At 32.6% G+C, this 13,876-nt stretch overlaps 1 protein-coding gene across 4 annotated transcripts in view; it reads right to left on the bottom strand.

Moving 5' to 3' along the window:
• Nucleotides 1–13,876, bottom strand: part of SMC5 (structural maintenance of chromosomes 5) — a 72,933-nt gene that overhangs the window by 50,073 nt on the left and 8,984 nt on the right. For 3 of the 4 annotated variants that reach the window (XM_081067595.1, XM_081067597.1, XM_081067598.1), the window contains exons 3-8: nucleotides 9,695–9,747; nucleotides 8,125–8,287; nucleotides 6,780–6,914; nucleotides 5,344–5,484; nucleotides 3,264–3,425; nucleotides 2,406–2,477 (exon numbers count right to left, since the gene is read on the bottom strand). In XM_081067595.1, the coding sequence (XP_080923721.1) occupies nucleotides 2,406–2,477; nucleotides 3,264–3,425; nucleotides 5,344–5,484; nucleotides 6,780–6,914; nucleotides 8,125–8,287; nucleotides 9,695–9,747 (726 nt within the window). The remainder of the gene's footprint in view (nucleotides 1–2,405; nucleotides 2,478–3,263; nucleotides 3,426–5,343; nucleotides 5,485–6,779; nucleotides 6,915–8,124; nucleotides 8,288–9,694; nucleotides 9,748–13,876) is intronic. The other variant, XM_081067596.1, reaches the window with a different exon arrangement.

Here is a 13,876-nt window from a genome sequence, read left to right as displayed (position 1 = left end):
TCATATAACTCAATTAACAAAAAAAACTAACAATCTGATTAAAAAACGGGTAGATCTCAAATATATGGTGATGGAAGGAGAACTGACTCTGGGTGGTGAACACACAATGGGATTCACAGATGATGTAATACAGAATTGTACACCTGAAATTATGTAATTTCATTAACAATTATCACCCCAATAAATTAAAAAAAAAAAAACAGAAGAAAAAACTGGGTAGATCTAAATAGACATTATTTCAAAGACGACATACAGCTGGCCAACAGGTACAACATGAAAAGATACTGAACATCATTAATTATCAGGGAAATGCAAATCAAACCCACAATGATATATCACTTCTTTAGAATGGTTATTACCAAAAAGACAGGACACAAGTATTAGCAAGGATGTGGAGAAAAGGAAACCCCTGTGCATTGTTGGTACAATTTACGTTCGTAAATTGGTACCACCATTGTGGAAAACAGTTTGGAGGTTCCGCAAAAAATTAAAAATAGAACCCAGCAACTCCACTTCTGGGTATTTATCCAAAGAAAACAAAAACACTTAACTTGAGAAAAAGATATGCACCCCCATCTTTATTGTAGTATTTATAATAGCCAAGATATGGAAACAACCTAAGTGTCTGTCAATGGATGAATGGATAAATTGTGAAATATACATATATACATAAATAAAATAAATGTAAATAAAATAAATAAAATGGAATATTATCCAGCTATAAAAAATGAAATCCTGCCATTTATGACAATACTGATGAAATCTGAGGGCATTATGCTAAGTAAAATAAGCTCATAGATAGAGATTAGATTGATGGTCACCGGAGGTAGGGGATTGGAGGGGTGGGTCAAAAGGGTCAAAGGTACAAACACCCAGTTAAAAAAATTTGTAACTATGTATGGTTGATGGATGTTAACTAGACTTACTGTGGTGATCATTTTGAAGCATATACAAATATCAAATCATTATTTTGTACACATGAAGCTAATATAATGCTATCTCAATTATACTTCTATTAAAAAAAGAAAGAAGTTGAGAATTCAAGAACTTATAAAATTATATGACAAACCCTGGCAAATATGACAGAGAGAAGAAAAGAAAATATTGGCCCAGGAATACAGAACTACTTAAAACTTCAACATAACACTGAAACACCAGTTAATGATGCAACAAATTAAAATTTTAGACCCATCTCACACGATACAAAAAATCCCAAATACAAGATTTTCTAGTTGAATCCAGCAATGTATTAAAATACCAACTAATATTTATGAGAGAAATGCAACGATCATTCAACATTAGACAACCTATCAAACCTGGTATTCCTGTCCAGGTTTTAAAAGATGAATCTTTATGGCGTTTCCCTCCTAAACTCTCACTATAATACAAATGGAGTAAAAGGGGTCCAATCCCATTAGGACAATGGGAGTAAGGAAAGAGACACCAGCAATTAGGTTTCAATAAATATTCAGAAGATGAAAGAGAGTAGGACAACTAATTTAGCAGCCTATTATAAGAACCACAGTGTAAAGAGTGAGTGAAGGAGAAAGGAACGAGAGTTGACTTTTCTTAAAAAAAAAAAAAAAAAAAAAAGAAAAAAATAATCCCAAAGACTCTTAGAACTAGGAAATGTCAAGTATAAAAGATATCACATAGAACAGAATCAACCCTGCTCTACCTCCTGTCCAATGTCCCCATACCTCCTCCATACACACCCCTTGAGCATATAACACTGGCAGCCAAGCTTCTGCCATGGAAATTTGAAGTTTATTCTCTAGAGAAATTAAATGAAAGAGGCCTGGGACTTGAAGATAAAGGCATAGAAAAAGGAATGAGGCTGGAAGCTGGGAGATTAATGTAATGCTTCAACCACCAGGAATGCTTCAACTTATAGATCTCCCCCTAAAACAGATAATTCAAAGTTTAGTTTATGAATGGTCCTGGAAAATAGAAACCCACATACATATAGGGATCTGTTACCTAAAAAGCCCACTTTCTTAACCAATCACCCTAAAATAATTTTGCCATCAGACTCTACCCATGAAAAATAATTTGTAATCAGATTTTTAATGCCCAACTTTTAACATAAACAACAGAATAAATTCCTTACAATTTAATTTCTGCTATTACGGTAACTAAATCCAATTTTACCATTACCCTATGAAAGAATTGTAGATACCCAGCTACAAAGATCATAATGCGTATCTATGAGCAGTTGTGAGCAATTTTTCCTTATATCCTCTCTGCAACTACTGTATTTCCAAATATTAGTTTCCCTTACAGATTAAGATAATACATAGAGAATGAGGAGGAACTTAGACAACTCCCAAACAAGAGGTTGTCCCATAATCCAGACCTGAACACAAAAGTTAGAGCATAATAAAAATTTCAATACAAAATCTTACATGCTTATCTTTCCTTTCTATAATATCTTGCTTTTGTTTGCATTTTTGAGATGTCTCCTTAATATCTGTTGCCTGTAAGATTGAACCAGAAAAGGGGAAAGTTAGTTAAAAACTCAAGCAAGTGAATTATGTGGTCCTACCCTATTAAGTTATTATGTAAGTTAACCAACAATGCTTTTCCATGATTTCTTCAAACCAAATATATAATTATCACCAAAAACACTAAGTTATTTGCAAATCTATAAAAGGCTATTCCTATTGACATTAAAAACAGCTGCAGCGATATATATGTGTGTTTAACTCTTAACATTTCTTTTTTCATGTTCTTTCATCTGATCCTAAAAATAATCCTATAGGATAGCAGGGTCTATAATTTAAACCACTCTCAAAATAATCTCTGACTCCAAAATCTCCCTAAAGGTTGAAAGCCATGACCATAAAAATTTTAGTTGTATTTTCCAAGTGCAGGTAATATTGTATATGCCATTACACTATTTATTCTAAGAAACATCAAGTTTTCTATAATACCCTCCTCCAAAAGGGTATATAATTATAAAACCGATATAACAAATTCACAAAAGGAATTCAATGTTTCTAGGACTACTATTCTGAACACTCTTGTAATTGAAACAATCACATTTCATTTTTCTCCTTTTATATCTTGAAATTTCTACAAAGTAGCAACCTTCCAACAGTGATGATTATTAATATGTTGAAAGCTCTGTGGTGGTCGAATTTCTAATTAAAGAATTTAAGGAACCAAAGCTACAAGTAAATCTACAAAATATTTTTAAAAATTTGCAAAATATCTTTTGTATTACATAGAATAAAATACAGGAAATTGAGCTAGAAAAGTACCTTCGCTTTGATTCGAGCCTCCAAATTGTGACGCTGTGTTTCAATATCTTCAATTCGACGTGTCATAGGAATCTGCCCTTCTTTAAGTTTTCTGACTTCATCTTTCACTCGGTCACGAGCTAGTTTAACTTCTTCATATTCCTGACGAACATTTTCATATTCCTTGCAATTAATTAAAAAATAGCAGTGAATGCATTACTAGCTTAAACTAACACACATACTAAAATCAAGACACAGGCAGAAACTAAATCTATGAAAGGACTGCTTTGATATCCATTTGGCAAGTCTATTAACATAACATTTGCCCTCTGAAACAACTCCAGAAATGGTGAACACCAACATAATGAGTTACTATAAGAGTTCTGATACTCACTGAGCATTTATATCCATCACTAGGCAGGACTCTGATTTCCATCCCTGTTTCTGAAACTTATATCTTAATGTCTACTAAAACAAGGTTCTCCTTCTCTAGTCTCTCAATAAAGAAGGGATATAGGAATATATAAAGGAGAAAAAGAAACTCAGTTATGAAAAGTAAAAATGAAAAAAAGTAGGAGACAAAGGAAAATGGGTCAAAAAAGGAAAACAAAAAGAAGTGTGCAGGTGAAAATGATGCTTGTCATGTCAAATAAATATTTGCTAAAAAAATGAGTACAAAGAGAGCATGTAGTAAGAGTTAATGGAATGAAGTTAAGAAAACAATTAGACTAAATTCAAGAAAAAAATTAAGAGTGATAATCTTAGAAAAAAGGAAACCAAAGACTTCATAAAACCAAGATAAAGTAGGTGCCAAGAGTAATAATGGCTGTAGGAAAAATGTAACCAAAACAAGCCAAAGAAAGGAAAACATGTAAGAATATTGGGAGTAGCGGATAGGGAAAAGTGAACCAGGGGAAAAGGTGCAGGAAGGCTACAAACAGAGCCACGTATTTTTCCATTCTAGTAACAATTATTTCCATAAAACTGTCTTACTTATTTCATTTCACCCACTGTAAAGGAATGCATTGAGGGAACTGAACCTTTAGCCCAAACTGTGGTCTTAAATATTAATAAAATATACATCACAGTGATTAGAAGAAAACAGTAGCTTTAGTAAACTTATGAAGCATACAAGTAGAAGATTATAGTTAATATCCCTCAACTACATCTGTAGCTGAATTTGGTTATTAGTGGCACACTCCAAGTAAATTCTCTGTGAGCTAAAGACACTCAAAGATTTAATTTTCACGTGTAAACATTTTTAGATCATTAACATTTTATAAAACAAAACTACCTGTTGAGAACTCAAATCTGGAAGACTTAAGAGAACGGACTTAAAAACTGTTGTTTGTATACAATAACATAGAACACAGCTACGTAACAGCAAAGAGACAGATAAACTGTATTATACAAGGTATGATAAAAAATATAGTGAATGTTTAATTTAAAGAAAAATTTATTACAGTAAGACATATTGCTATAAATCCCCCCTCAAAATACTTCCCCTGGCTTTGAACACACTTATCCCACCGTTTTTGCCACTTTCTGAAGCAGTCCTGGAAGTCCTCTTTCATGAGTGTCTTTAGTTGCACTGTCGTGGCTGCCTCGATGTCCTGAATTGATTCAAAATGTTCACGTTTTATGGTCATTTTGACTGACATTTGGAAAAGCCAGAAGTTGCACGGTGCCAGATCCAGTAATAAGGTGGATGAGGACACACTGTAATGTTTTTATTTGACAGAATAAAAATTGTCGTATATCAGAAGCGATGTGTGACATGGAGCATTGTCATGATGGAAGATGAAGTAGATACTCACGAAACAGGACTTCAGAACTGCTCCAGAAAGTGGCAAGAGTAATGGGATAAGTGTGTTCGAAGCGAGGGGGCGTATTTTCAGAGTGGATATACAGCAATATGTCTTTTACTGTAATAAATTTTTTAATTTAAACATTCACCGTATTTTTCAATCACCTCGTCATATATGTTATATAAAGCAAAAAGAACAAAAGCTAATGTGAATACAGATAATTAATGCCTTCTTTATAACTTTTCTGCTACTTAAAGAAATCACTATTTTTGCCTTTAACAATTAAGACTTACCACCCATGGCCTTTTTGCTTCAAGCATCTCAATCAAATCTAAATGTCGCTTACGTTCATAGAACCTCTCCACATCTTGTTTGTATCTTTCATTCCTCTGAATCATTTTCTCTAGATATTCAGTTTTCTCTTTGCATGAGGTCTAAAATAAGCATTTGTTTAAACAATTAGTTTAACTGAAAGAAAAACAACAGGTCAAATCTTTTAATAATGAAAAATGTACAATGCTAGCAAAATTTCACAACAACGAATTCCACAGACGTTCTTAAGAACTGTGTAAAATGAACATGCATACCTAAGTTCTGGTCTACGCTCTATAATTTTTTAGTCATGTGACTGCGAGGAAGTCCTGCCATATTTCTGAGCCTGGACTCTTCTTGCCTATAGAGAAGGGTAATCTGCCCCATCCACATCAATGGTAGAAGTAATTGCTTTGTGTGAAAGCTCAACAAGTAATTGCTGTATGTGTAATGCAATATACAAATGAAAAGTAAAATTATTAATATGTTATGAATACCTATGACTTAAGGACTTAGAAATGAGATGAAGGAAAGCTAATTTTGCTTTTATAATGCAAATAACAAAAGCAAAGATGTACTTAGAATTGAGTAGAACATATGCTTGTTTTCTTTCAGAGGACAGTAGGTAGTTTCAGATGAGAGTATTAGATTATTTGATGTGGGGAGAGGCAAAAGGACTGATAGAGTATCTGAAGTAGGATAAAATAATCACAACTCCTTTGGTCATTCACTCTGAATAAGCATAATAAAAATATTAAATTATAAAAAAAAATTATCAAAATATAGATAGATACAGTTTAAGAGAAAGCATTTGTTCACGAGATTTTTTATTACAAAAATTTACTGAATTATTTTAGTTGCTGGGACATGGAAAATGATTCATTAAATAAAACACCTTTTCATAATATGAAGAAAAAGATTTTATGTTTGTTAAAGGTGGAAATAAAACGTCAATACTGTTACTAAATATATAGTCTTTTAGAAAGTCTACCCTCATGCAACTGGACAAATATAAGAACTGGCTCGACAGAAGCACTATATTAAAAGCTACGATATCTGCTGTATTACCCAAAGCCTTACACAGTGCCTGACACATGGTAGGTATTTAATAAATATTGAATGAATGAAAGAATAATGCTGCAACTTCCTGAGAGAAAATACTTTGTAATACTATTACTAGTTCCTTAGAAATTCAATTAATAACATGCATTTGATGAAATGACAGTCAAATTTTTCAAACTTCACATTGTCAAATCCATTCTCACTTTTTGTCACTTAATGTTAGCAATATAACTCTGAGTGAAAAAATATCGCAAATGTATGAATTCACTCAGTGCATCGGAATTTAGTCTTCCACATTCTGAGACATAGAAATCTATTAAGAGACAATAAAAATGAGTTCTCCGTTTATAAATACCTCTAGTTGTTTTTCCTTCTCCCTGAAGTTTTTGAGTTCACAGTGGTATCTGTGCATTTCTGGAGGCCCAATTGACTTCTCAGTAGCTTCCAGGAGTTCAATTTTACTGAGTTTAGCAAATTCTCCAACTTTATCCTAGAGCACAAAACTTAAATATCAGCAACTATTATCATTTATGAATGTCTTCAAAACTTGTTTCACTCAATGATCACTTGTCAACATGAAAGTCGTTTAAAACAACTTTATTTTGAAATGTGATCTTAATATAAAACCTGTCCTTTCATATATTATTCTTTACAATAATAAAAATAAACTTAGGGTATAAATTGTCGTCCTTTTGAGAACCTTATATACACATAATGAATAGTTCGGGAATAAAAGAAAAAGTAGTCTCCGGGATAGAAATGATCATTACCTACCACACATCTATGAAAACGTTAGAAGTTAAAAAGAACTACAAGGGCAATTTTAAACATCTATTTCTGGAAATTATCTGATATCAGCTAATAAGTGCTTTCAAATTTCATTTTTATTTAATTTAAACATAGTAAGTAATCAAATCATTGTTTCTGAAGAAAAAACTGAACAATAATTGTTACTAGGCAGAATTCAAAGACATGTAAAAGGCATTTGACTTTAATGTGCATTATCAGGATGTTTTATTTTTATTAAACAAACTTAAAATATAAAAAAGGTTTTAGAAGGCACACCTAAAGATTTAAGAGATTTGGTATATCAGGTATTTTATGCAAAAACACTGACTAAGAAGTTGTTTATTCAAACAAACAAACTCCTAGACACAGACAACAGTATGGTGGTTACCAGAGGGAATGGGGATTGGGAGGAGGTTAAAAGGGTAAAGGGAGTCAAATACATGGTGACAGAAGGAGACTAGACTTTGGGTGGTGAACACACAATGCAATATACAGATGATGTATTATAGAATTGTACACTTGAAACTTATAATCTTATTAACCAATCTCACCCTAATAAATTTAATAAAAAAAGTTTATTAACAAAATTTTGAGCCTACAACAAATGGAAGCACATAGCAATTCAAGCTAATCTCTGTATTTAAAAATAATACAACTTTATTTCCTGTACATTATAACTTAGGACTTTTTATTAATCGAAAATTTCCATATTATAATACTACGAATTAGTAAGATTATACTGTAAGAGATGCTACCTTTTACAAAGAACTGTTAGTACTAAGAGTGCTATGCTCACTTTAAATAGTACCCATTACAATATCTCTCATAAAGTATTTACATAAAGAAACATATAAAGAGGAAGAAACATTATACACAAAACCTTCCCATCTTTACATTTAATTCTCTCCTACCTGAGGTAGAAACTGGCAAAGATTGCTCACTTGAATATTTAAGGCTGCAACTTGCTCTTCTACTACTTTCTGGGTTGTCGATTTTTTGTTGATGAACCAAAAAGACTGATTTTTTGCCACATCAATCTCACGGGTAATTACAAGATTTCCAGAAGTCCTGAACCTAGTTAAAAAATAATTTAAAATTTTTATATTCAAAATACATGCTTTATTTTAGAAATAAAATTTCCAAAATTCTCTTACATTAAAAAACAAAAAACTCTAGGCCCAGATGACTTTAATCAGTAAGTTTAACCAAACATTTAAACAAATATTTCACCAACAAAATACAGATATAAAAAAACCCAATAAACTTTAATAAAAAAACCAAAAAAATTAGAAAGCCAAATCTAACAATTCATCAACAAAATTATGACCATACTGCATTTATTCTAAGAATGCAAAATGGGTGAATATCTTGAAATTAATCAACTTATCAATTAAAATAGTATGATCTACTCAACAGATGCTGATAAAATTCACCTGCTTACTCATAATTAAAAGCGTACCAAATAAGGAACAGAAGGGAATATTCCCACCCAACTAAATAGTATTTTCCAAAATCCTACAACAAAAATTTCGTTTCATTCCAGCCATACTACCATTTTTCTGTTCCTCAGAAACAAACTTAATGTCACCTTAGATCATTTGCACAAATTATTCCCTCTGCCCAGAATAGTCTACTTCCAGTTCTTCTTATGGTTAGCTCCTTTTTTATCATTCAGTTCTTAGCTCACAAATATTTTCAACAGGCCTTCCTGAGCATTCAGTAGGAATAAATAAAAGCACTCCCCAAACCTTGTCAAGGCCAATGATGAGCTAAATCTAATTATTTGTCTTCACTTTACCTGACGGATCAGCAACATCAGACAGATTACTCTCTCCTCCTCAAACAATTCACAGCATTACTTTCCAGTTATTATGTTTTTTGACTCACTAGTAAATTCTTCAGTTTCCTTTCCTAGTTTGTCCTACGTTCAACTTCTAAGTTCTACAGTGCAACGGGATTTAGTTCTTAGCCTTCTTTCCTGCACCTGTATGTTCTCCGTTGGAGATTTCATCCATCCTATTGACAACTCCCCAAATCCGCGCAGCTCACTGGCCCATGTGGGAATCAACCCAGCAACCCTGTTGTTCAGAGCTTGCATTCTAACCAACTGAACCACCTGGCCTCCCCTTGTTTGTATTTTTTTAACAAGCAAGTATTACTTTCAAAATCTGCACACCTAAAAATAACCTTAAATTTGTAAAAATACTGCAACTTCATAATCAGTATTTAACAGTGGAATATTTCTATTTCATGATCTCCCATAAACTTATAATTTCCTTAAGCATTTTACCAAAAGAAAATTCTTACAATTTAGGTTTTAAAAGATGCATTAAAAAATCTTATCTAGATAAAGTATTCTTGAAATAATTCCAATATTTGTATCATAATACTATATTATTAGTCTTTTCTAAAGTCATCAGTAAAGTATAAACATAAACTAAGAAATTATAGGAAAAAGTGGTTTCAGCACTTAACACTTACAACTCAATTTCAATCATGCCTTTGGAACATCCTCTCTTCACAAAAAAGCCAACCTAAGAAATAAAAAAAGACAAAGTGAGCTGTGTGATGCACATTCCCAGGTTAACAGATACTTAGCAATGCCATTATTATTTTTCAGATCAAGACTCACTCAATTACTATGCTATGTCCATTCCCATCACTTTCTAAAGCTACTCTTCCCAAATTTGGGCCCCTCCATTGTTTCCCACTCAAAAGTAGCAATCATAATATTACCATTTATTGAACCTTTCCTGTGCCAGGTAGCCTCTTACAAAGCTCATGAGAAAGCTAATAAGTGGTACACAGAGAGGATCTGAACCCCGGTAGTCTGGCTCCAAAGTCTGTGTATTTAGCCACTTTACCAAACAGACTCTCAGAAAGAAGAGAAAAAGCCAGTGGGAAAACAAGTTCTATAGAATAATCATAAAGAGTTACATCCAATCTCATTACCACTGGAGACTTCTATGGAGTTGTGCAGATTATACGTTATTAACAACCACTCTGATATTACCCATCCTGTTATTAATTATTGTTATTAATCTGACTGTCACCAAGTATTTTTTTAAAAGAGCAATATATATAGTAAATACAATTTAAGTACGAATTAACATAGTAAGACATATTTGAGCTAGTTTCTATATATATATGAGCGTAAGCGTAAAAACAGACACTAGGCCTAAAAAAATCAGATTGGATCTTCAATCAGGCTATATGTAAGTAACACTAAAAAAAAGTGGAGAATACACCTTGCAAATAATTATCTTTTTTAATAGTGGTAATGGCAATGATGACAATTATAACCACAACTAATATTTATTAAGCATTACTATTATGTGCTGTGCTAAGCACTTTATATATAATTTTCTCATTTAACACTCATGAGCAACTTTATGAGGTATATTATATCCATTACATAGATAATAAAAGAGGCCCCAAAAGAAAAGAAAGCTTGTTCTTGTAACCAGAAAACCACAGCTTAATTAAGCGTATAAGTGTTAATATACATGGTCCACGTTCAAATCTCCACTCAAACATATGTAAGTTGTATGACCTTGACAAGGTTACTTAACCTCTGTTTTAGTTTCTTCACAAATAGGAAAAACAACGGCATTTAAGTAGGAGTGCCATCTGCTCATTAGCTTGCAGCAATTAAAATATTTGGTGCTAATCAGAAGAAAAAAATTAGGAGGCAGTCTTTATTGTAAAGTTAGATGAATGGTACAGAACATGTTGGTGTTAAATTTTTATATTAGCATTTAAATATAAATACATTAAAAATAACTTTGCTGAGAATGTGGATACCCAAAGGTCTGCAATGTGTCACCTAAGAAACTGCATTTCACAGCCTGCTTTAAAACCCCTACCACTCAAAATGAGAACAGACGTCTTCTTTAAGACAAAAATACATGAGAAGGCTGGTGAAAATTGTTACAGTCCTGTCTATTCTTACTATACAGCCATCAGAGCACAATCCAGCAGACCATTACATAGAGGTAAGGATTTAATAAATAATTTCTGACAATTAAAAAGCTATACATTAATATTTATAAAAATCTGAGTTGTCCTTGGAAATCATCTACTCCAACTCTCTTTGAAATAAAGAAAAACTGAGGTCCAGACAATTGACTAAGGTCACAAGGCTAATTATTGAAAGAGTGGTATCTTTTCTTTGCCTTATACATGTTTCCCATATAGCATTAAAAGTACACATACGTTTTGAATGGGTTTATTTATAATATTAAGGTATATATGCCTCAATCTTGTAACCCTACTTTAAATTTTAAGCCTCGCTAAGAAACTTAAGAAACTTGTAATACCATTTTGATAATATTACAGTATTTGCGAGTTATAGAAAAATATAGAATCAAGTTTTAAAATTATTTTAGAGTGGATAACAACTCAACTCTCAGACTATCTTTTTAAAACATGTTTTTATATGGTGTATATAGCAAACGATATATATATGAAGTGTTAACAAACAATATAGTGAATGTTTACATAAAAAAATGTATTACAGTGAAAGAAATTGCCATTAATCCTCATCAAAATACTCCCCCTCGCTTCGAACACACTTATCCCATCGTTCTTGCCCCTTTCTGAAGCAGTTCTGGAAGTGCTCTTTTGTGAGTGTCTTTAGTTGCGCTGTCATGGCTGCGTCATGTCCTGAATCATTTTGACTTTGGGGAAGAGACAGAAGTCACACGGTGCCAGATCCAGTGAATAAGGTGGATGGGGACACACTGTAATGTTTTTATTTGACAGAAAATGCCGTATACCAGAAGCATGTGTGACATGGAGCATTGTCATGATGGAGGATAAAAGTCCGCAACTGCTTCAAAAAGTTGACAGGAACAATGGGTATTAAGTGTGTTCGAAGTGAGGGGGAGTATTTTGAGTGGGATTAATGGCAATGTCTTTTACTGTAATTTATTTTTATTTAAACATTCACCGTATTGTGTGATCACATCTCATAAACTTCATGTACTGTTTAAGGATTAAAACCACCATCTACCACCAATTTAAGGAACTGAACATTATCAGTGTATCTGATTCCCTGTATAACTCACCGCCATTGCATTCTTCTCTCTCAACAACTGAAATCTCTAAGCTGATTTGTTGATCATCCTTTTGCTTTTTTTCAGTTTTGCTATATATATATCTCTGAACATTAAATATATTGTTCCTGACCATTCTATAAACTCATCTTACATGTATTCTTCCAAGATGGAATTTTTCCTTAAATTATGTTTTTGAGATTTAACCAATAAGCTAAGGTTTATTTTCACTGTCATATAATATTCAATTTTATTTGACTATGATAAAATTTATTGTTGTAAATCATACTGCTATAAATATTTCCATAATTTCATCTAGTATAAACATACAAGAACTTACTAAGATATCCAGGAGTAGAATATTTGAGTGACTGGGTTAACACCTACAAATTTACTAGGTAATGCCATGTCATTTTGTAAAGAAGTTGCACAAATTCACATCCCACCAAGAGAGCGTCAGCAGTGTTTCATATTCCTGTAAGCATATGGCACTGCCAGAATTTTTTTGAGTCTGATGGATAGACCATGCCCAGGTTAATTTGCATTTCTCTGATAATTAAAGGAGTTGAGCAACTTTTCATATATTACCTATTTGAGCTGCCTCTTCTGTGACAGCTGAGCATATCTTTTGCCCATTTATCGTGAATTGTTATTGTTTTGCTTATTATATAGTCTAGATACCAATCTTTTGTTATGTTATAAACGTTCTCCCAATTTGTGGCTCGTCTTTTCCATTATGGTGTCTTTTGATAAATGAAAGTTTTTAAATTTTATTTTGGTTTAATTTATAATTATTTACCTTTTTGATCTATATTTCTATGTAAGAAAATTTTCTTTAACCCAAGGTCACAAAGATACTTTTCTCTATTACCTATATCTTCTAAAAACTTTCTGGTCAATCACATTTATTATTATTTTTTTAACTTAAAAAAAAAATTACTTAAAGGGTGTTTTTCCAGGATCCATCAGCGCCAAGTCAACTAGTTGTTTCAATCTAGTTGTGGAGGGCACAGCTCACGGTGGCCCAAGTGAGGATAGAACCTGCAACCTTATTAAGAGCACTGCACTCTAACCAACTGAGCTAACCGACCGCCCCTCATCGATCACATTTATGTCTTCAACTCACTCGGAATTGATTTTTGTTAAAGTGTGAGGATAGGCTCAATTTCTTTTTTTTTCCTATATGGGTAACCAATTGTCTCAGTACTATTTATCCATTTGCCCCCCCAACTCGTATACAATGTCACATCTGTCATAAATCAAGAGTCGACGAATCATGGCTTTGTACCTGGGCTTTTTATTCTGTCACATCACACTGGTCTATTTTATATTCCTACACCAATACCATGTCTTAAATTACTGTAACTTCATAAGTCTCGCTATCTGGTTGGAGGAGTTTTCTCATTTTGTTTTATTTCTTAGGAGTATCGAAGCTACTCTTTGGCCCTTTGTTCTTCCATCTAAATTTTAGAACTAGCTTGTAATTTGCTATAAACAGTATTGGGATTTTGACTGAAATGATACTGAATATGCAGATCAATGTTCGAAGAATGACACTTTTATATCAGGTTTTCCTGCCCATTAACAGTGTATCTTGCCATTTAAT

Source organism: Rhinolophus hipposideros (assembly GCF_964194185.1).
Source record: "Rhinolophus hipposideros genome assembly, chromosome: 11".
Taxonomy (NCBI): domain Eukaryota; kingdom Metazoa; phylum Chordata; class Mammalia; order Chiroptera; family Rhinolophidae; genus Rhinolophus; species Rhinolophus hipposideros.
This window is presented reverse-complemented; position numbering and strand designations above follow the sequence as displayed.